Source organism: Heterodontus francisci, chromosome 32 (genome assembly GCF_036365525.1).
Source record: "Heterodontus francisci isolate sHetFra1 chromosome 32, sHetFra1.hap1, whole genome shotgun sequence".
NCBI lineage: Eukaryota > Metazoa > Chordata > Chondrichthyes > Heterodontiformes > Heterodontidae > Heterodontus > Heterodontus francisci.
In genome coordinates this window covers 7,227,021-7,251,234 of record NC_090402.1, presented here as the reverse complement: position 1 = coordinate 7,251,234, position 24,214 = coordinate 7,227,021, and the positions used below count along the sequence as shown (strand labels likewise).

The following is a 24,214-nucleotide window of genomic DNA, read 5'->3' as shown; positions in this document are numbered from 1 at the left end:
CCTGGAACTCCCTTCCTAACAGCACTGTGGGCCTACCTACCCCACATGGACTGCAGCGGTTCAAGAAGGCAGCTCACCACCACCTTCTCAAGGGCAATTAGGGATGGGCAATAAATGCTGGCCTAGCCATCGATGCCCACATCCCATGAATGAATTTTTTTAAAAATCTATTATTGTGGGGATGGCTATTTTCATTTGAGCCGAGCGTGAGGTATCCGTTGAGAATGTACTCTCGAGAAGGAACTGGAAAACTTCTTCCTCAACTTTGCTTCCAATTTCCACCCTTCTCTCATCTTCACATGGTCCATCTCTGACTCTTCCCTGCCCTTCCTCATCTTCTATGTCTCCATTTCTGGGGATTGGCCATCAATGAATATTCATTATAGCCCATTGACTCCCACAGCTACCTTCACACCTTGCTTCCTGTAAGGACTCCATTCCATTTTCCTAGTTTCTCCATCTCCGTTGCATCTGTTCTGATGATGCAACCTTCCACACTAGCACTTCGCATATGTCTTCCTATTTCCTTTACCGAGGATTCCCCACCTCTGTGGTTGACGGTCCTCGACCTTGTCCGACCCATTTCCTGCACTTCTGCTCTCACGACTTCCCCTCCCTTCCAGAACTATGGTAGGATTTCCCCTTGTCCTCACCTTCCACCCCACCATATTCTGTGGATCTTCTTCCGCCATTTCTGCAATCTCCAGGGTGATGCCACCATGAAGTACGTCTTCCCTCTCCCCTTTCAGCATTCCGAAGGGACCATTCCCTCTGCGGCACTCTGGTCCCCTTCTCTATCACTCTCAATACCCCCTCTCCTTCCCATGGCACCCTTCCATGCTAGTGCAGGAGTTGCAACATCCGCCCTTTTACCTCCTCTCTCCTCACTGTCCAAGGCCCCAAACACACTTCCTTGGTGAAACAGCAACTTATGTGTACTATTTTCAATCTAGTATACTGTATTCACTGCGTACAATGTGGTCTACTCTACATTGGGAAGACCAACGCTGATTGGGTGATCGCTTTGCAGGATACCTCCAGTCAGTCCACAAGGAGGCGGAGGCATAGTGGTATTGTCACTGGACTAGTAATCCAGAAACCCAGGGTATTGCTCTGGGGACATGGGTTCAAATCCCGCCACGGCAGAAGGTGGAATTTGAATTCAATTAATTAAAAATCTGGAATTTAAAAAAAAAAAGCTAGTCTAATGATCACCATGAAACCATTGTCAATTGTTGTAAAAACCCATCTGGTTCGTTGCACTCCCTCTATGGCAATAATATCCTTCCTAAGGTAAGGAACAAAACAGCACACGGTACTCCAGGTGCGATCTAATTCTATACAATTAAAGCAAGACTTCACTACTCCTGTACTCTAATCCTCTTGCGATAAAGGCTAACATAACATTAGCCTTCTTAATTGTTTGCTGCACCTGCATGTTGGCTTTCAGTTACTTATTGACAAGGACACCCAAGTCCCTGTTGTACATCTACACTTTCTAATTTCTTACCATTTAAGAAATACTTTGCACATCTACTCCTCCTACCAAAGTGGATAACCTCATTTTTCCACATTATATTTCATCTGCCACGTTCTTGCCCACTCACTAAGTCTGTCCAAATCCCCTTGAAGCTGCTCTGAATCTTCCTCACTACACACGTTCCCACCTAGTTTTTTGTCATCCGCGAACTTGGTAATATTGCATTTGGTCCCCACATCCAAATCACTGATATATATTCTGAACAGCTGGTGCCCAAGCACTCATCCCTGCGGTACCCCACGAGTCACAGCCTGCCAACGCGAGAATGACCCGTTTATTCCTACTGTCTGCTTTCTGCCTGTTAACCAATCCTTAATCCACGCCAGTATATTATCCCCTATCCCATGTGCTTCAATTTTGCTACCCAACCTCCTGTGGGGGACTTTATCAAAGGCCTTCTGAAAATCTAAGTATACCACATCCACCACCTCCCCTTTATCAATTCTGTTAGTAACATCCTGAAAAAAAACTCCCAACAGGTTCGTAAAATATGATTTCCCATTCATAAATCCATGCTGACGATGCCCAATCAGATCATTATTATCCAAATGTCCATTTATCACATCCTTTAGAATAGATTCCAGCATTTTCCCAATGACTGATGTAAGGCTAGCAGGTCTGTAATTCCTGGTTTCCTCTCTCCCACGCTTCTTAAATAGTGGGGTGACATTTGCGACCTACCAATCTGCAGGAACTGTTCCAGAATCTATAGAATTTTGGAAGATGATCACCAATGCATCCACTATCTCCATAGCTACCTCTTTCAACACTCTTGGATGTAGAATATCAAGTCCTGGGGACTTATCAACCTTCAGCCCCATTAATTTCTCCAATACAATGGTCTTACTAATACTATTTTCCTTTAATTCCTCATTCCCCCAATCCCTTGGATCTCTAATTCTGTGAGATTTCTTATATCTTCCTCAGTGAAGACAGACACAAAGTAATCATTTAGCTTCTCTGCCATTTCTGTATTCCCCATTATAAATTTTCTGACTCTGTCTGTAATGGACCCACATTTGCCTTAGCCAAATGTTTCCTTTTTCTGTACCTATAGAAGCTTTTACAGTCCATTTTTGTTTTTTGCTAGCTTACATTCATATTCAGTTCTCCCTTTCTTTATCAGTTTCTTCATCCTCCTTTACTCTATTCTGAAATCCTCTCAATCCTCATGTTTACTACTATTTCTGGCAACTTCATAGGCCTTTTAATCTTATACAATCCTTAACTTTTGTTATCTAGGGTTGACTGCCTTTACTTTTGGGGTTTTTGTGCCTTAAAGGAATGTATAGTTGTGTAAACTATGTAATAATTCTTTAAAGACTATCCATTGCCTATGTACTGCCATACCTTTTTAATGCATTTCCCCAATTCACCTCAGCCAATTTGCCCCTCATACCTTCATAATTTCCTTTGTTCAAATTTAGCACCCTGGCTTCAGATTGAACTACCTTACTTTCAAACGTAATGTAAAATTCTATCATATCATTGTCACTTATCCCTAAAGGTTCTTTTACAACATGATTATTAATTAACCCTTTCTCATTACATAATACTAGATCTAAAATAGTCTGTTCTCTAGTTGGTTCCTCAACATGCTACTCTAGAAAACCATCCCTAACATACTCCAGAAACTCGTCCTCCACAGCATTAGTGCTCATTAGGTTTACCCAGTCTATGTGCAGATTGATGTCTCCCATGATTACTGTATTACCCATGTTACATGTTTCTCTAATCTCCTGATTAATACCGTGCCCCACACTACCACTACTGTTTGGTGGCCTTTAAACAACAACTACCAATGTTTGCTGCCCCTTGCTGTTTCTTCGCTTCACCCAAACAGATTCCACATTTTGTTCTTCCAATCTGAGATGCTCCCTTACTAAGGTACTGGTCCCATCCCAAATTTTCAGCACAACACCACCTCCTTTTCCTTTTTGCCTGTCCTTCCTAAATGTCGAATATCATTGAATATTCAGTTCCCAGTCTTGGTCACCCTGTAGCTACATTTTCATAATCGCAATTAGATCATACCCATTTGCCTCTACTTGGGCCTTTAAATCATCTACCTTGTTGCGAATGCTGCATGCATTCTGGTCGAGTGCCCTTAACCTTGTCGTCTTGACATTATTCTGTATTCTAAGCTGAGTTGATGCTCGCCTTTGTTTCACCTTTCTACCTCCTGTTACCAACTTTACCTCCTTCCAATTTGAGCTACCCCTCAGGTTCCCATCCCCCTGACGAGCTAGTTTAAACCCCAACAGCACCAGCCAATTTCCCCGCAAGGATATTGGTTCCAGTCCTGTTAAGGTGTAGCCCATCCATCTTGTACAGGTTCCACCTGCCCCAGAACCTCAATACCTCAGAAATCTGATTCCTTCCCTTCTACACCAATTCTCCAGCCATGTGTTCAATCTCTCAATCCTCCCATTCCTATGCTCAGTAGCACATGGCATTGGGAGTAATCTTGAGATTACTGCTCTTGAGGTCCTGCTTTTTAATTTCCTCCCGAACTCCCTAAAATCGGCTTTCAGGACCACATCCCTCTTCATACCTATGTCTTGGTACCAATGTGGACCATGATCTCTGGCTGTTCACCCAGCCTCAGAAGGATGTCCTGCAGCCACTCTGTGACATCCTTGATGCTGGCGCCAAGGAGGCAACACACCATCCTGGAGTCACGTTTACTGCCGCAGAAACACCTGTCTAATCCCCTGAGTATCGAATCCCCTATCACTATTGTTCTTGCGATCTTCTTCCTCCCCTCCTGTGCAGCGGAGCCACCTGTGGTGCCATGGACTTTGCTCTGGCTGCACTCCCCTGAGGAACCATCGTTCTCACCAGTATCCAAAATGGAAAAGCGATTAGCAAGCAAGATAGACTGAGGGGACTCCTGCACTGCGTGCCTGGTTCTCTTAGACTGGCGGTCACCCATTCCCTATCTCCATGCATGCTCCTAACCTGTAGTGTAACCACCTCCCTAAAGGTGCTATCCACCTAGTCCTCCGCTTCACGGGTACACAACAGTGACACCTGCTGCCATTCGAGTTCCAAAACCCAGAGCTCAAACTTCTGCAGCTGGTGACCCTTCCTGCAGATGTGTTCATCTGGGACACATGGTACGTCCATGACTTCCCACATACCGTAAGACGTACATTCCATATGGCTGAGCTGACCTGCCATAACGTAACTTTAAAAACTTTTTATTATGAGAAGTATAATAACAATAACTTACTAGTTACTCACCCATCAGCTTCTTCCCCTGTACTGGAGAGAGGCAGCTACTGGAGGCTGAAAAAAGGTTTTAAAAAAAAGAGCCCCTCCCTCACGCACTAAACTCCCACTTTACACTCTGTACTCAAAGCAGCTCAGTGCAGTCAAATTTTTTTTTCTTTACAGTTCCCCTCCTTCCTGAACTCCCTCACCTTACCAAACTCCCTACTTCACAGAGTTCCTTGAATGTATACACTGAAAACAATGCTGTGTCAGCTCTGCTAAAGCTCAGATACTAGTTTAAGCTGGCTACACCTATTCTCACTGTTTGGTATCTTTCTTTTTTTTTCTTTTGGGCCTCCTTATCTCGAGAGACAATGGATACGCGCCTGGAGGTGGTCAGTGGTTTGTGAAGCAGCGCCTGGAGTGGCTATAAAGGCCAATTCTGGAGTGACAGGCTCTTCCACAGGTGCTGCAGAGAAATTTGTTTGTTGGGGCTGTTGCACAGTTGGCTCTCCCCTTGCGCCTCTGTCTTTTTTCCTGCCAACTACTAAGTCTCTTCGACTCGCCACAATTTAGCCCTGTCTTTATGGCTGCCCGCCAGCTCTGGCGAATGCTGGCAACTGACTCCCACGACTTGTGATCAATGTCACACGATTTCATGTTGCGTTTGCAGACGTCTTTATAACGGAGACATGGACGGCCGGTGGGTCTGATACCAGTGGCGAGCTCGCTGTACAATGTGTCTTTGGGGATCCTGCCATCTTCCATGCGGCTCACATGGCCAAGCCATCTCAAGCGCCGCTGACTCAGTAGTGTGTATAAGCTGGGGGTGTTGGCCGCTTCAAGGACTTCTGTGTTGGAGATATAGTCCTGCCACCTGATGCCAAGTATTCTCCGAAGGCAGCGAAGATGGAATGAATTGAGACGTCGCTCTTGGCTGGCATACGTTGTCCAGGCCTCGCTGCCGTAGAGCAAGGTACTGAGGACACAGGCCTGATACACTCGGACTTTTGTGTTCCGTGTCAGTGCGCCATTTTCCCACACTCTCTTGGCCAGTCTGGACATAGCAGTGGAAGCCTTACCCATGCGCTTGTTGATTTCTGCATCTAGAGACAGGTTACTGGTGATAGTTGAGCCTAGGTAGGTGAACTCTTGAACCACTTCCAGAGCGTGGTCGCCAATATTGATGGATGGAGCATTTCTGACATCCTGCCCCATGATGTTCGTTTTCTTGAGGCTGATGGTTAGGCCAAATTCATTGCAGGCAGACGCAAACCTGTCGATGAGACTCTGCAGGCATTCTTCAGTGTGAGATGTTAAAGCAGCATCGTCAGCAAAGAGGAGTTCTCTGATGAGGACTTTCCGTACTTTGGACTTCGCTCTTAGACGGGCAAGGTTGAACAACCTGCCCCCTGATCTTGTGTGGAGGAAAATTCCTTCTTCAGAGGATTTGAACGCATGTGAAAGCAGCAGGGAGAAGAAAATCCCAAAAAGTGTGGGTGCGAGAACACAGCCCTGTTTCACACCACTCAGGATAGGAAAGGGCTCTGATGAGGAGCCACCATGTTGAATTGTGCCTTTCATATTGTCATGGAATGAGGTGATGATACTTAGTAGCTTTGGTGGACATCCGATCTTTTCTAGTAGTCTGAAGAGACCACGTCTGCTGACGAGGTCAAAGGCTTTGGTGAGATCAATGAAAGCAATGTAGAGGGGCATCTGTTGTTCACGGCATTTCTCCTGTATCTGACGAAGGGAGAACAGCATGTCAATAGTCGATCTCTCTGCACGAAAGCCACACTGTGCCTCAGGGTAGACGCGCTCGGCCAGCTTCTGGAGCCTGTTCAGAGCGACTCGAGCAAAGACTTTCCCCACTATGCTGAGCAGGGAGATTCCACGGTAGTTGTTGCAGTCACCGCGGTCACCTTTGTTTTTATAGAGGGTGATGATGTTGGCATCGCGCATGTCCTGGGGTACTGCTCCCTCGTCCCAGCACAGGCATAGCAGTTCATGTAGTGCTGAGAGTATAGCAGGCTTGGCACTCTTGATTATTTCAGGGGTAATGCTGTCCTTCCCAGGGGCTTTTCCGCTGGCAAGGGAATCAATGGCATCACTGAGTTCCGATTTGGTTGGCTGTATGTCCAGCTCATCCATGACTGGTAGAGGCTGGGCTGCATTGAGGGCAGTCTCAGTGACAGCATTCTCCCTGGAGTACAGTTCTAGGTAGTGCTCAACCCAGCGGTCCATCTGTTTGCGTTGGTCAGTGATTATGTCCCCCGATTTAGATTTGAGGGGGGTGATCTTCTTGATGGTTGGCCCAAGAGCTCTCTTCATGCCATCATACATTCCTCTGATGTTTCCGGTGTCTGAGGCCAGCTGAATATGACTGCATAGGTGTTGCCAGTAGTCGTTTGCGCAACGCCTAGCTGTTCTTTGTGCAGTACTTCTGGCTGCTTTAAGTGCTGCGGATGTTAAATCGTTGGGGGCTTTCTTGTAGTTCAAAAGTGCAATGCGCTTAGCGGCTATGACAGGTTCCAGCTCTTCATTATGAGATTGAAACCAGTCTGCATTTCTCTTCGCACTTTTGCCGTAGGTGGTCAAAGCTGACTCATAGATGGCGTCTCTGATGTGGGCCCACTTGGTCTCAGCATCCCCTGTGGGAGTGTTTTGAAGGGCTGTTACAAGTGAATTTAGAAATTTTTGTAACAGCTGTGGGTGAGAAATTCTGCTCGTGTTGATGCGCGGGTGGCCCTTCTGCTTGGAATGATGCAACTTCTTTGGTCTGAGTCTAACCTTGCTGCACACCAGGGAGTGGTCGGTGTCGCAGTCCGCACTGTGGAAGCTGCGTGTGATTTGAACACTGTTTAAGGCGGCTCGCCTTGTGACAATGAGGTCTAGCTGGTGCCAACGACGTGATCTTGGGTGCCTCCAAGAAACCTGGTGACAGGGTTTAGTGTGAAAGAACGAGTTGGTGATGCAGAGGTTATGATAGGTACACAACTCAAGCAGTCTCTGCCCGTTCTCATTCATCCTTCCAACGCCATAGCGCCCAAGGCAGGAGGGCCATGAGTCATGGTCGGCCCCAACCCTGGCATTAAAGTCCCCCAGCAGGAATAGGTGTTCGGTGTTGGGGATGCTGCTAATGATGTTATGGAGTTGTTCATAGAACTGGTCTTTAGCTTCAGGTGCGGAGCAGAGTGTTGGAGCATAGATGCTGAGTAGGTGTACTGGACCAGAGGTGGTGAGCAGTCGGATGGACAGTATGCGTTCCGAGCCATTTGAGGGAGGCTCTATCATGCTGAGCAAGGAGTTTCTGATGGCGAAGCCCACTCCATGCTGTCTTGGTTCTTCAGGATCCCTGCCCTGCCAGAAGAAGGTGTAGTCTTGCTCTGTTTATACCCCTGTTTAAAACTGCCAGAAACCTAACTTACCTCTTATCTGAAACAGTAATTTCAATTCATTGCTAAATGCAAACAAAACAAAAACTAGTCTTGAGAGATTAACCCTTAAAGTCCACTCACTTATTAAACTCCCTCCTTCACACTCATGAATAAAAAAAAAAGCATGACCCCGAGCTTCCAGTGGCCTGCGATTTTAAGTCTCCACCTTACTCTCTTGCTCGCATGTCTGTTCTCTGCCTACTGCGGTGTTCTAATGAAGTTCAACACAAGCTCAAGGGACAACAACTAATTTTTCTATTAGGCACTTTACAGCCTTCTGGACTCAACATGGATGAGCTGGACATACAGCCAACAAAATCGGAACTCAGTGATGCCATTGATTCTCTAGCCAGCGGAAAAGCCCCTGGGAAGGACAGCATTACCCCTGAAATAATCAAGAGTGCCAAGCCTGCTATACTCTCAGCACTACATGAACTGCTATGTCTGTGCTGGGACGAGGGAGCAGTACCTCAGGACATGCGCGATGCCAAGATCATCACCCTCTATAAGAACAAGGGTGACCGCGGTGACTGCAACAACTACCGTGGAATCTACCTGCTCTGCATAGTGGGGAAAGTCTTTGCTCGAGTCGCTCTAAACAGGCTCCAGAAGCTGGCCGAGCGCGTCTACCCTGAGGCACAGTGTGGCTTTCGTGCAGAGAGATCGACCGTTGACATGCTGTTCTCCCTTCGTCAGATACAGGAGAAATGCCGCGAACAACAGATGCCCCTCTTCATTGATCTCACCAAAGCCTTTGACCTTGTCAGCAGACGTGGTCTCTTCAGACTACTAGAAAAGATTGGATGTCCACCAAAGCTACTAAGTATCATCACCTCATTCAATGACAATATGAAAGGCACAATTCAACATGGCGGCTCCTCATCAGACCCCTTTCCTATCCTGAGTGGCGTGAAACAGGGCTGTGTTCTCGCACCCACACTTTTTGGGATTTTCTTCTCCCTGCTGCTTTCACATGCGTTCAAGTCCTCTGAAGAAGGAATTTTCCTCCACACAAGATCAGGGGGTAGGTTGTTCAACCTTGCCCGTCTAAGAGCGAAGTCCAAAGTATGGAAAGTCCTCATCAGGGAATTCCTCTTTGCTGATGATGCTGCTTTAACATCTCACACTGGAGAGTGCCTGCAGAGTCTCATCGACAGGTTTGCGGCTGCCTGCAATGAATTTGGCTTAACCATCAGCCTCAAGTAAATGAACGTCATGGGGCAGGACGTCAGAAATGCTCCATCCATCAATATTGGCGACCATGCTCTGGAAGTGGTTCAAGAGTTCACCTACCTAGGCTCAACTATCACGAGTAACCTGTCTCCAGATGCAGAAATCAACAAGCGCATGGGAAAGGCTTCCACTGCTATGTCCAGACTGGCCAATAGAGTGTGGGAAAATGGCGCACTGACACGGAACACAAAAATCCGAGTGTATCAAGCCTGTGTCCTCAGTACCTTGCTCTATGGCAGCGAGGCCTGGACAACTATGTCAGCCAAGAGCGACGTCTCAATTCGTTCCATCTTCGCTGCCTCCGGAGAATACTTGGCATCAGGTGGCAGGATCGTATCTCCAACACAGAAGTCCTCGAAGCGGCCAACATCCCCAGCTTGTACACACTACTGAGTCAGCGGCGCTTGAGATGGCTTGGCCATGTGAGCTGCATGGAAGATGACAGGATCCCCAAAGACACTTGCACAACGAGCTCGCCACTGGTATCAGACCCACCGGCCGTCCATGTCTCCGCTTTAAAGACGTCTGCAAACGCGACATGAAGTCCTGTGACATTGATCACAAGTCGTGGGAGTCAGTTGCCAGTGATCGCCAGAGCTGGTGGGCAGCCATAAAGGCGGGGCTAAAGTGTGGAGAGTCGAAGAGACTTAGCAGTTGGCAGGAAAAAAGACAAAAGCGCAAGGGGAGAGCCAACTGTGTAACAGCCCCGACAAACAAATTTTTCTGCAGCACCTGTGGAAGAGCCTGTCACTCTAGAATTGGCCTTTATAGCCACTCCAGGCGCTGCTCCACACACCACTGACCACCTCCAGGCGCTTACCCATCATCTCTCGAGATAAGGAGGCCAAAGAAGAAGAAGGGACTCAACATGGAGTTCAACAATTTCAGATTGTCATCTCTGCCCCATCTTGATTCCACTTCTTTGCATGTTTCGGCCTTTTTTTTCGTGTTTTTGCTTTTGAAGCAGCTGTTCATTATTCTGCCATTGATGCCACCTCTAAATGCATCTTTTGTTTCTTTATTTGCCCTTTACTACTTTTACTCCCATTACTACTCCCTATGGCTCTGCTCCACCAACTCTTTGGTCATTTAATGTCTCCCATTTTCAGCTCTATCACAGACCTTCCCTTGTTTTTTCACCCTTTCCCATTTGACCTACTTAAAACCTTTTGACTTTGAAACATCAACTCTGTTTCTCCCTCCACAGGTGCTGCCAGATCTGCTGAGCATTTCCACCATTTTCTGTTTTTATTTCTCTCAAGGGAAGCGGTTTGTTGATAGACCTGCTGGTGAATTCCTGAGTGGGGAAGGCACGTGAGGCACTGCCCCTCGTTTCACTTCCTGTGAATGCAGGTAGAGAAAAATAGAGAGGCAGTGGCGTAGTGGTAATGTCACTGGACTAGCAATGCAGAGGCCCAGGCTAGTACTCTGGGGGCATGGGTTTGAATCCTACCACAGCAGATGATGAAATCTCAATTTAATTACTAAATATGGAATTAAAAAGCTGGTCTAATGGTGATCAAGTTGACCATTGTCGATTGATGTAAAAAACCCATCTGGTTCACTAATGTCCTTCAGGGAACGAAATCTGCCGTCCTTACCTGGTCTGGCCTATGTGTGACTCCAGACCCATAGCAATGGGGTTGACTCTGAAATGGCCTAGCAAGCCACTCACTAAGCCACTCAGTTCAAGGGCAATTAGGGATGGGCAATATATACCAGCCACGCCCACATCCTTTGAGAAAATATTTCAAAAAATGTGTACTTGGGTTTTAAGTGCGAGACTGCAAAGGACAGGCCTTGGTCTGGAGCTAGAAGTTCAGTTTTTGCAGTTCGAAGTTGTTGCCAAAATTGTAATGCCAAAAAAGTCAGCCCATGAAAGGGACAAGGTATATTTTATCTCACTCATTTGTCTCATTTGCTGATAAGAGTGAAGAAGTTAGTTGGATTAAGGCACGGTTGATTATTGCTGTTATCTGTACATTCACTTGCAGGCTGTAAAATAAAACAGCTTAACGATTCACATCTGACCTTGTCTCAGTAAAATATTTTCAATTTGCCTATTGAGATTGGAGTCGTGCACATGTGAAAAATGCAATAACCAGATCAAATCACAGAAGGGTCCTATTGTTACACACCTGGGTAATCTATATGATTAGATATTGAGCAGTATGGACATGAGATGCTGTAACCACGTGCTGGAGGGACTAGCTCCACTGCACCTGAGATACTATTTTAAGGCAGACCTGAAGTTTATAAGTGTCATAAAGTAGTTAACAAGTTCCATATTTCTAACATTGTACCTGTACAAACCCCAGACTGAATAAATGCTTTTTCTTTTCCAAACATAATTAGGCGAATATGTCAGCCGTGGAGGAGAAGTTGACGTTTGCTCAGTCTGAGATGCAGCAACTGAAAGTCTCTGTCAAGCGCTACGAAGGGCTGGTGGATAGTTACAAATCTCAGGTATTGAGCTGTGGGGACTTCAGACCACGCATTTCGATATATGCATGATCGAAATGTTCAAGTACAAATGTTCTTTGTATAATTTTGATATGTGATCCTAATGCTGGCACTTGGGTTGGTAATGTTTGCATTGATTTTTTTTTTCTTGATTTACTGCACTTAGGTTGGGAAGACATTTTACTTTGGGGGTTGGGTAGGGAAACTTTAGTGCAACATGAGATGATAAAAGTAAGAAGTAACTGATTAAAGGCAAAAATAAAACTATACGCTTAACCAATGAGGAAGGACATTAACGAGAGACACAAGACTTAGTTTTGGTATAAACGGGGGATATCGTTGTAAAGCGCTATTTTGGGGAAAGCTTTGAGAAACATTGTGCTGATTTAAAATGCCATTTTAATAAAATGCTTGACATGCATCCAGTTGATGAAGACACGGATGGAGGCGGATGAGTACAACGTGAAACTGGAAAAGGCAGAGAAGGAGAACAAGCTACTGAAAGATGATGTGAATAAGGAAATTGAGCAGGTAAATACCAATGGTGTGGTAGGGAAACAATTAGTTTCTTTCTACAAGAGGCTGTTTTATTGGGGAGGGAGCAGTGGGGTAGGGAGGACAGAATTTTTAAAAAATTCACATCTGCCCTTTGGGTGGAGACAAAAAGAAAAACAGTGAATGCTGTAAAAACTCCAGATCTGTTAGCATCTGAAACAGAAAGATGTGCTAGTGATTTGGGTGGGGCGTTTTATCAGTTCTGTTTTGCTGCAGTGTGATTGTGAAGAAACCTGTTGGGAGGGGAGAGCAATTTTGCATAATATGATTTAAGATAAGGAAAGGCCTAATGACAGTGTGTGGGTGGGCCTACACCACACAAACTACAGTGGTTCAAGAAGGCGGCTCATCACCGTGAGGGCAGTTTAAGGATGGGCAATAAATGCTGTCTTGCCAGTGTCGCCCATATCCCACGATCAAATTTTTTTTTAAAAGCCAGGAACCAATGAGGAAGAAGAAAAATGAAAGTTACAAAATTAATTTTTTAGATGCTATCCATTTCCCCCCCCCCCCCCCCCGCCCCACCACATCCCCCAAAATGCCATTGCACATGGGGGAGTTGGGACTGTCATCTACAGGTGAAATGGGTTTAGAGAGTGGGACATAATTGGATCAGGACACTACAGCACCTCCATTAGGGAGATGCTATAACTGCTTGGCAAGTTTAAACAGTTAAATGTGGACATAGGAATTTATAATGGAAAGGCTGACTGACAGGAAGTCAACTTTTATTTTATTTGTTGTAACCCCTGGTGTGTTTTGGATCTTCGATATTCGGATTTAAAATATCTTTTTAATTAAATCTTTCAGTTGCTGATTGCCCTGCATATTTCCAGCATTTTCTGATGATTTTCAATTTAAATTCTACTCAAGATGTAGAAATTGCAACATAAGTATACGTTATCTATAATGTTCTGCATGCTTTGGATTTGTTTTCCACCTGCCCTCTGGCAAAGTCCCTGGCCTCTGAAGAGCCCAAGGCCCAAATAGGCGGATAATTCGAGCCACTGAAATGGCTTAGCAAACCACTCAGTTGTATTGAAGAAGGCGACTCACCACCACCTTCTCGAGGCCAATTAGCGATTGGCACTAAAGGCTGGCCATACTGGTGATGCCCAAATCCTTTGAATTAAAGAAAGGATAAACTAGTACATTGGAGAATAGATTGAAATATTTTTTCAAATTTATAAAATATTTAAATATTATATAAGTTTAGACTGGTGAAAATATTTTTACTGGACACCTTTGTGTTTACGCTGTAGGTGCGGAGACAGATGCAGAAAAAACTGACTGATTTGGAACCTGTTCCTGAGTTGTTGAAATTAACCGAGCATAAACTACAGGACTGCCAACAGCAGCTCGCCATTTATGAGAGGAAAAATGTTGATCAGTCAGCAGTCATTTGTGATCTCAGGGTGGAGGTAATTTTGAACTTCTGTCCATTTGAGCTCATTTTTATCTATTAACCTCACTCAATTGGTGGCACACCTGCCTCTGATTTAAAAGTTTGTCTGTTCAAGTCACATTCCAGTGCTTCAGCGCTGCATTTAAACTGAAGCCTGTCTCCCCGCTGCAAGGATTCAAATGAGTTTTAAATATTCTGTTGCAATATGCAAAGAGCAATTAAAAATATTAATGACATTCATGTTGTGCCATATTTGGGATCTTGCTGTGTGTCGAATGACTATCTGTTTGCTTACATAAGCACTTCAAGGTCATTCATTGAATGTGAAGCATTGTGCGACAGGTAAGAGAGGCAAGTTTTTTTTAAAACTTCACACTTACTGTGTAAATACAGGAGGTGGTGGTGTGCAGTTCCAAGAACTGAACAATGGTATATTTACATTCTCTATAACTCAATGCAAAACCTAGATGCCTCTGGCCTCCTCCTGTAGGAAAGCTTTGTGTGATGGGTCTCTTCTGTAATTTGATACTTCATTCTATTGTCTGTTACATTCATTAAAAGCATATAGATCAGAAGCTTTCAGCGGGTCTGCTGGCACACATTCTCTATTAGTACAACCTTTAATAATTGTACTCAGAATTCAGGCTAGTTTTTACTGTTTTCCTAAATTTAACCTGGATTAGTTGTGAGGCCTTGTAGTACCACGTTTAACAGGAGGATCATATCTCTGCTACTGGATGCAAAAATCCCCTGTGTTCCTCTTTGCATCTACTATTGTATACATCCTGGGATGGGGTGAGGGGTGAGGAGGAACTGGAGGGAAGAAAAGATAAAAATTGGATCCTATGTGCTCCATTCAGTTTCTCTAACTTATTTGGGGAAATGGATTGATACTAAATGAGCAGTTTTGCCAATGTGAAATACATGTCAAACTGTGTGAGTTGATTACTTGTTGAATTTAGTTCTCTTGATCTCTGTGGTTTGATTCCTTACTTATGCAGATTGAGGAGCAGAGTAACAAGACAAGAGAGAAGTGCCAGCATCTGCAAGAAGAAAATCATAGTCAGAAGCTGAAATTGGAGACTTTGGAAAGGTTGGTTTTGTTAAGTGTAATTAAAAGGGAAAGGAGCTAACTGGAAATATTGCTGCTGTAATGGAGATGCGCTCAACCCAAACCCCTTATTCCCCTACAGTTAGGATGCATTATGTATTGTGTGTTTTATTTTTGTGTTTCATTTCTCTGTCCCCTTTTTTGTCTGATTCACTTTAATGTCGTGGGAAGGGATTCCTCCCCAGCTAGTTTCCCTTCCCTCCTTGCATTTGATGACCTGTCTGAAAACTGCTGAATCTTCCTGTGCCTTCAAAAGGTAGACTTTGTATTAAAGTCATTTGGATCTGGTATTGGAATTGTGTGCTTTTTTAGTTGTAAATCTTAAGGGGGTAATATTGCTGCCAGATTGTTGTATTTGAAATGACTCACTTCCCTATAAAATCCCTTTCCTCACTTTCTTGGCGGTTTTGGACTGTTTTCTGTCAGACATTTGTTGATTGTATGTGCTGAATTGTGTTGTCTTTTTTAAGGAGAGACTACAGGAAACCTGTTGGAATAAAGCAGCCTTCTGTTCCCCAAATATAGGTTAGAACTTAAAGGAAAACAGTAAACACACTAGTGTACCATAATCTGAACTTCAAATGTTTTAATTAAAGATTAGACATTGAGATTATTTCTGCTGGTCGGGAATCTAAAACACGCGGGCACAGTCTCAGGATAAGGGGCTGATCATTTAGGACTGAGATGAGAAGAAATTACTTCACTCAAAGGGTCGTGAATCTTTGGAGTTCTCTATACCAGAGGGTTGTGGATGCTCCGTCGAATACATTTATGGCTGGGGTAGACAGTTTTTTGGTGTCTCGGAATGATGGAGTATGGCGAGCAGGCAGGAAAGTGGAGTTGAATCCTAAGATTAGCCATGATCATTTTGAATGGCGGAGCAGGCTCAATGGGCCATATGGTCTATCCCTGCTCCTATTTTCTTGTGTTTTATGCACTCTTAATTTTAAAATCTGATGTATGTAGATTTTGCAACTAGTGAAACTGTCGCCCTTGGAAAATCTGTCATTCTTGCACCCATTAGCTCAAAAATCATGCTCATGAAATAACCACTGATCGCAACTGCAGATACAGAACCTGCTAATAAACAAAGTAAAATGATTTTGTATTAAATATTTTTAAAAACCAAAGCAGTTGGGCACATCCTGAGGTCAACTGGAGACTTTACCTCAAGTGTGACAGCATGGTTGGTTGGCATCCTTCCATCTACAAAAGATGATGGACACCCAGCAAACAATCCTTTTAGGTGGGGTGTCTTCTCTTGGTGCACTATGAAGGCCAATCCTTGAGAGACAGGTTCTGCTCCAAGTGATGCTGTGAGGAGGTGTTTTTGACATTGGTGCCTGTTGCCAAGCTGCTGTAGCAACTGGTCCTCGTGATGGTGCACACCAGTCCATAGGATGTGTTGCCATTTCCCTCTTTCTTCAGCTAGTGACTACCAAGTGCGATAGTCGACATTTAGGGCTTTCATGTCAAGCTTGCAAGCATCCTTGCAGCAGAGCCTTGGGCGCCCCAGTGGTCGTCTGGCCCCGGTTACCTCACCATACCGAAAGTCTAATTTTGACAGTATAATGCAGCACATAAGCACGACTGTCTACTGATAGAAAATAGTCCAAAATCTGCAAGAAAGTTAAGGAAGGGATTTTATGGGGGTGTGATTTCAAATTCAACAATCTGACAGCAATATTGCCCCTCTTAAGATTCACAGCTAAGAAACCACATAGTTCCAATACCAAGCCCAACTGAGTTTCGCACAAAGTCTGCATTTGGAAGGCTAAGGAAGTTTCAGCGGCTGACTTAAAGGATCAGGCCAGGTTACACACAGTTTAGTGGTGTAATAATCTACTTAAATGTTTTATAGTGGTATCCTTATTCTCTTTATTCCTTATAAACCAGTGTATCTTTTTGTAGTGAGCAACTCTTCTAAAGTTTGGTGAATATATTTCAATATCCCTTCAATTCTGAACTTGTTTTGTGTGTTTAGCAGGATTTGTTACACTCTAGTAACAACCTCTTGAGGTTTGCAAAAACATTTTCTCACCAAAATAAGTTGCTTTATGTCAAACATTTGAAAGGGCTTCACATGCATTGTCCAGGACTGGTTGCAATGTAGGCAAATGTGGTAGCCATTTTGCACATGGCAATGTCCCACAAGCAATGATGAGATGAATGAATGATCTGTTTCTGGTGGTGTTGGTTGAAGAAGAAATGTCTGCCAGGACACTGGGAGAATTCCTTTCTCATTTTTGAATTATGTTATGGGATCGTTAATATCCTCCTCAAACCTCCAAAACAAACAAACATGGGGATCAGTTCAACATCTCGTCCAAAGGGCAGCGCTGCCTCAGTGCTACATTGTAGTATTGGCCGAGATTGAGTGCTCAAGTCCTGAAAAATGAATGGAGTAATTGAAATTTAATTATGTTGTTCAGTACATTTGTGATTCAGACATGATAGAAGACCTAAAGATTTTTTAGGAGCAATAAGGATATTTGATATTGAAGAAGGTGTTGATCAATGTTTGTAGGAAGTTGGAAGATTTAGATGCCCAGAACCGGGAGCTGACTCAGGTGGTGACAAAACGGGAGGAGACCATTCACCATAACCAGCAGCGATTAGAGGACAAAACCCGTGAATGCACCAGCCTGGCTAGACAGCTGGAGGCCACCATTGATGATGCCAGACGCCAGGTCAGTTCAGTGAGATTTTACCAAACATAGAACAGGAGGAGGCCATTCTGACCCTCAAGCCAGTTCCACCATTCAATTACATAATAGGATTACATAGGATATGCGTCACAGCTGGCAGAGGCATGGTGGGGCAAATGGCCTCTTTCTGAGCCATATCACTTCTGTTATTCACTGAACAGCCAGCAAGTAAACTGCTGTGGTATGTATTTTGACCACCTTGATCTGTGCAAACAGTTAGTCTTTAAGGATATTTAAGCCTCAGGATTGCTGACCTGCATGTCACCCTCAATTTATCTGCATTCCGCTCCCTTATCGCAATGGCATTGCAAACACATGAAAATGTGAGTTGACAGTTCTGTTGGTTTCAGTGATGGAAAATCGAAGAGTGTGTCCAGCATGTGTGCTGTCGGTGCCTCTTTTTTAATAGTAGAGCTCAGTACGCTCACAGATGCTGGCTCCTGATGAAGTGTGAATGCAGGAGAGCTTGGCATTGAGGTCGCTTTCCTGAAACGTGACCCAGTAACAAAACTTTGAACAGTGTCAACAAACTTGGTAAATGCGTCCATCAAAGACTGAAAACTTTCAGGATAAGAACTGCAGTCATAGAATCATGCAGCACCGTGAGGCCGTTCAGCCAATCATTTCTGTTTCAGTTCTTTACTATCCACTGCCCTGCTCCTTTTCTCCGTAGCCCTGCAAATGTCTCCTTTTCAAATATCTGTCCAAATCCTTTTGAAGGTTATTATTGAATCTGCTTCCACTATATTGTAGTGCAGATCCTAACAACCTAAAATTGTGCTACATTAAAAAAAAATCCTCCTTGTTTCCTCCTTTTTCCCCCCCCCCTCCCAATCGCCACAATTATCTTAAATCTATGTTCTCTGATTACTGATCCACCTCCTGTCAGTGGAAACAGCTTCTGTTAATGCAAGTGAGATTGTTGTCAAAATAATGTTGGGAATAGTGACCAAATGCATCTGTTTGACAAGGTGGACCAAACCAGGGAGAGGGCTCTGTCAAAGGAACGAACAACACAGAGCAAAATAATGGACCTTGAAACTCAGCTGAGCAGAACAAAAACAGAACTGACTCAGCTACGACGGAGCAAAGATGATGTAAGTCACTAGATATAAAATACCTATTTTTTTTTAAATTTAAGTATATTTTCAATTCTGTCCTTTAGAATGAGGGATCAGTGAAAGCCAATGAGACTTATTCCTGCTGATCCCTTGGATTGAGTTGTGAGGAAGAGGCTATAATAACTTTAACTCTTCAGCTTTGGAGCTTTATGGAGATATGTGTGATGCCAAATAGATTAGAAAGAGTTGATCCTGAGCACAGTTTAATGTTAAAGCACGGTTGCAGGACAAGGGGACGTAGATACAAACTAGTCGAAGGCACGTTCAGGAAGCATTTTGCATGGGTAATACCTGACATGGCCGAAAGGGTGGGGTAGTGGAGGCAAAAGCTCTGGAGTCACTCGAGGCAGTCAACATATTTGTGAAGTACATGGGAAACCAAGTGTTTTGAAAGTCCTTTAATATCTCGGTCCAGTATTCCAACCAGGTGGCCAAAATATTTTTCTTCCCATTTTTCTCCTATTCTGAGGGGGGCAATGATTCATCCTAGGATAAGGGTATCCAACCATCTTGTGGCTGTATGACTCAAAACTCTGTCATTTGGTTTCTCGTGGACCAGGGGAGGAGGCGGCGTAGTGGTAATGGCACAAGTCTCGTAACCCAGAGCCCCAAGCTAATGCTCTGGGGACATGGATTCGAATCCCACCAGGTCAGATGGTGGAATTTGAATTCAATTCATAAATCTGGAGTTTTTAAAAAAAAAAGCTAGCCTAATGGAGTTCACGAAACCGTAATCGATTGTTGTAAAAAAATCCATTTGTTTCACTAATGTCCTTTAGGGAAGGAAATCTGCCGTTATTACCTGGTCTGGCCCACATGTGACTCCAGACCCATAGCAATGTGGTTGACTCTGAACTGGCCTAGCAAGCCACTCTGTTGCATCAAACAGCTACTAAGTCTAAGAAAAGGAATGAAATCGGATGGACCACCCGGCATCGACCTAGACACCAGAAACGATGATGGCAAACCCAGCCCTGTCGACCCTGCAAAGTCCTCCTTTCTAACATCTGGGGGCTTGGGAGAGATATCCCACAGACTAGTCAAGCAACAGCCTGACATAGTCATACTCACCGAATCATACCTTGCAGACATTGTCCCAGACTCCACCATCACATCCCTGGGTATGTCCTGTCCTACTGAAAGGACAGACCCACCAGAGGTGGCAGCACAGTGGTATACAGTCGGGAGGGAATTGCCCTGGGTGTACTCAGTATTGACTCCAGACCCCATGAAGTCTCATGGCATCAGATCAAACCTGGGCAAGGAAACCTCCTGCTCATTACCACCTACCACCCCACCTCAGCTGATGAATCAGTGCTTCTCCATGTTGAACACTAATTGGAAGAAGCACTGAGGGTAGCAAGGGCACAAAATGTACTCTGGGTGGGGAACTTCAATGTCCATCACCAAGAATGGCTCGGCAGCACCATTACTGACTGAGCTGGCTGCGTCCTAAAGGACATAGCTGCTCGACTGGGTCTGCGGCAGGTGGTGAGGGAACCAACAGGAGGGAAAAACCTACTTGACCTCATCCTCACCAATCTACCTGTCACTGATGCATCTGTCCATGACAGTATTGGTAGGAGTGCACCACACAGTCCTTGTGGAGACGAAGTCCCGTCTTCACACTGAGGATACCCTCCGTCGTGTTGTGTGGCATGACCACTGTGCTAAATGGGATAGATTTTGAACAGATCTAGCAACTCAAAACTGGGCATCCATAAGGCACTGTGGGCCATCAGCAGCAACAGAATTCGAGTCATAGAGAGATACAGCACTGAAACAGGCCTTTTGGTCCACCGAGTCTGTGCCGAACATCAACAACCCATTTATACTAATCCTACATTAATCGCATATTCCCTACCACATCCCCACCTTCCCTCAATTCTACCACCTACCTACAGTAGGGGCAATTTACAATGGCCAATTTACCTATCAACCTGCAAGTCTTTGGCTGTGGGAGGAAACCAGAGCACCCGGCGGAAACCCATGCGGTCACAGGGAGAACTTGCAAACTCCGCACAGGCAGTACCCAGAACCGAACCCGGGTCGCTGGAGCTGTGCAACTGCAGTGCTAACCACTGCGCCACTGTGCCGCCCCAATTGTATTCAACCACAATTTGTAACCTCATGGCCCGGCATATCCCCCACTCTACCATTACCATCAAGCCGGGGGACCAACCCTGGTTCAAAGAAGAGTGCAGGAGAGCATGCCAGGAGCAGCGCCAGGCATACCTCAAAATGAGGTGTCAGCCTGGTGAAGCTACAACACAGGAATACTTGCATGCCAAACAGCGGAAGCAGTGTGCAATAGACAGGGCTAAGCGATCCCACACCAATGGATCAGATCTAAGTTCTGCAGTCCTGCCACATCCAGTCATGAATGGTGGTGGACAGTTAAACAACTGACAGGAGGAGAAGCCTCCACCAACATCCCCATCCTCAACAATGGGGAAGCCCAGCACAGCGGTGCAAAAGACAAGGCTGAAGCATTTGCATCCATCTTCAGCCAAAAGTGCCAAATGGATGATCCATCTCTGCCTCCTCCTGAGGACCCAGCATCACAGATGCCAGTCTTCAGCCAATCCGATTCACTCCACATGATATCAAGGAAAGTTGAAGGCACTGGATACTGCAAAGGCTATAGTCCCTGGCAACATTCCGGCAATAGTACTGAAGACGTGCTCCAGAACTAGCCAAGCAGTTCCAGTACAGCTGCAACACTGGCATCTACCTGAAGATGTGGAAAATTGCCCAGGTATGTCCTGTCCACAAAAAGCAGGACAAATCCAACCTGGCCAATTACTGCCCTATCAGTCTACTCGCGATCATCAGCAAAGTGATGGAAGAGGTTGCCAATATTGCTATCAAGCAGCACTTGCTCATCAATAACCTGCTCACTGACGCTTAGTTTGGGTTCCGCCAGGGCCACTCAGCTCCTGACATTACAGTCTTGGTCCAAATATGGACAAAAGAGCTGAACTCCAGAGGTGAGGTGAGAGTGACTGCCCTTGACATCAAGGCAGCATTTGATCGAGTATGGCATCCAGGAGCCCCACAAAACTGGAGTCAGTGAGAATCGGGGAAAACTCTGCTGGTTGGAGTCATACCTAGCACAACGGAAGATGGTTATGGTTGTTGGAGATCAATCAACTCAGTCCCAGGACATCACTGCAGGAGTTCCTCAGGGTGGTGTCCTCGGCCCAACCATCTACAGCTGCTTCATCAATGACTTTCCCTCCATCATAAGGTCAGAAGTGGGGGTGTTCGCTGATGATTGCAATATCCGTATGCAGCAAGACCTGGACAACATCCAGGCTTGGGCTGATAAGTGACCAGTAACATTCACGCCACACAAGTGCCAGGCAATGACCATCTCAAACAAGAGAATCTAACCATCTCCCCTTGATGTTCAGTGGCATTACCATCCGTGAATTTCCCACCATCAATATCCTGGGAGCCACCATTGACCAGAAACTGAACTGGACCAGCCACATAAATGCTGTAGCTACAAGAGCAAGTCAGAGGCTGGGAATTCTGTGGCAAGTAACTCACCTCCTGTCTCCTCAATGCCTGTCTGCCATCTACAAGGCACAAGTCAGGAGCGTGATGAAATATTCTCCACTTGCCTGTATGGGTGCAGCTCCAACAACACTCAAGAACCTCAACACCATCCAGGACATAGCAGCCTGCTTGATTGGCACCCCATCTACCACCTTCAACATTCACTCCCTCTACCACTGACACACAGTGGCAGCAGTGTGTATCATCTACAAGATGCACTGCAGCAACTCACCAAGGCTCCTTTGACAGCACCTTCCAAACCCGCGACCTGTACCACCTAGAAGGACAAGAGCAGCAGATGCATGGGAACACCACCACCTGCAAGTTCCCCTCCAAGCTGTAAATCATCCTGACTTGGAACTATATCGCCGTTCCTTCACTCACTGGGTCAAAATCCTGGAACAGCCTTCCTAACAGCACTGTTGGTGTACCTACACCCCAGGGACTACAGCGGTTCAAGAAGGCAGCTCACCACCACCTTCTCGAGGGCAATTAGGGATGGCAATAAATGCTGGCCTTGCCAGCGATGCCCACATCCCCCGAACAAATATAAATCTGTTGATACTAACTCGACTTGATGTCCTGATTTATGATTTATCCACAAAGCAACCACACTAAGAACACCTTGTTCCAAATCGCCAGCTAAATTCAAAGAGGGCAAACTTATTGAATGAGAAGTATAAATGTAAATAGGACTTGTCTGGGATTAAAGGCCAAATTGCCTGAACTGGGTTGTATATGGCCCGAGGGCTGTGGTTTGGGTACTCTTGTCTTAAATAGTGTTTCACAAAGGGAGCTTTTCCAAGTGACTACTCTTCATGTTTAAGGAGACAATTCAAACAGTGAGCGATCCCAGCTGTCACCCAGCCTTTGTACACTGACAGACACTTTCACACACATGGTTATCAGGATAAAGAGTAGTTCCCTTGCCTTGGGACAGCGAGGGATTGTGCGACACTGTCATTCCAGTCGTGATCAGACAACTCTGGATGCATCAGAAATTGAACTGTAGAGGTCAGGGGATGGTTTCTCTCCTAAAGATGGAGCTGATTTAACTGTAGCATGCCTGCTCAGCAACTCTGCTTTTCAACTGCTGAATTTGTAGTTAAATCTAGGCATCAATGGAACCTTGCTTGATAGGAGTGCATGCCTGATATGGGGCCATAATCACCATACGGTTGATCTTTATGACCCATGTTCCTATTCGGCAAGGCTCTGATGAGAGTGTAGAACTTCAAAAGGAGATAAATAAGTTGGTGGAATGGGCGAACAAGTGCCAGATTAATGCGGATAAATGTCAGGTGTTTCATTTTGGTAGGAAGGATATGGAGAGGATATAAACTAAAGGGAGCGCAGGAGCAGAGGGACCTGGGTGTATATGTGCATAAGTCCTTTTACGTGGCAGGACAGGTTGAGAGTGCGATTAATAAAGCATACAGTATCCGAGGCTTTATTAGATTAGATTAGAGATACAGCACTGAAACAGGCCCTTCGGCCCACCGAGTCTGTGCCGAACATCAACCACCCATTTATACTAATCCTACACTAATCCCATATTCCTACCAAACATCCCCACCTGTCCCTATATTTCCCTACCACCTACCTAAACTAGTGACAATTTATAATGGCCAATTTACCTATCAACCTGCAAGTCTTTTGGCTTGTGGGAGGAAACCGGAGCACCCGGAGAAAACCCACGCAGACACAGGGAGAACTTGCAAACTCCACACAGGCAGTACCCGGAATCGAACCCGGGTCCCTGGAGCTGTGAGGCTGCGGTGCTAGCCACTGTGCCGCCCTGATTTATTCTTGGGGCATAGAGTACTAGAGCAAGGAGGTTATGTTGAACTTGTATAAG

At 45.2% G+C, this 24,214-nt stretch overlaps 1 protein-coding gene across 6 annotated transcripts in view; it reads left to right on the top strand.

Moving 5' to 3' along the window:
• Nucleotides 1-24,214, top strand: part of odf2a (outer dense fiber of sperm tails 2a) — a 120,599-nt gene that overhangs the window by 60,027 nt on the left and 36,358 nt on the right. For all 6 annotated transcript variants that reach the window (XM_068012130.1, XM_068012127.1, XM_068012128.1 and 3 more), the window contains exons 14-19: nucleotides 11,785-11,895; nucleotides 12,319-12,423; nucleotides 13,710-13,868; nucleotides 14,854-14,945; nucleotides 17,491-17,653; nucleotides 18,643-18,768. In XM_068012130.1, coding sequence (XP_067868231.1) covers nucleotides 11,785-11,895; nucleotides 12,319-12,423; nucleotides 13,710-13,868; nucleotides 14,854-14,945; nucleotides 17,491-17,653; nucleotides 18,643-18,768 — 756 coding nt within the window. The remainder of the gene's footprint in view (nucleotides 1-11,784; nucleotides 11,896-12,318; nucleotides 12,424-13,709; nucleotides 13,869-14,853; nucleotides 14,946-17,490; nucleotides 17,654-18,642; nucleotides 18,769-24,214) is intronic.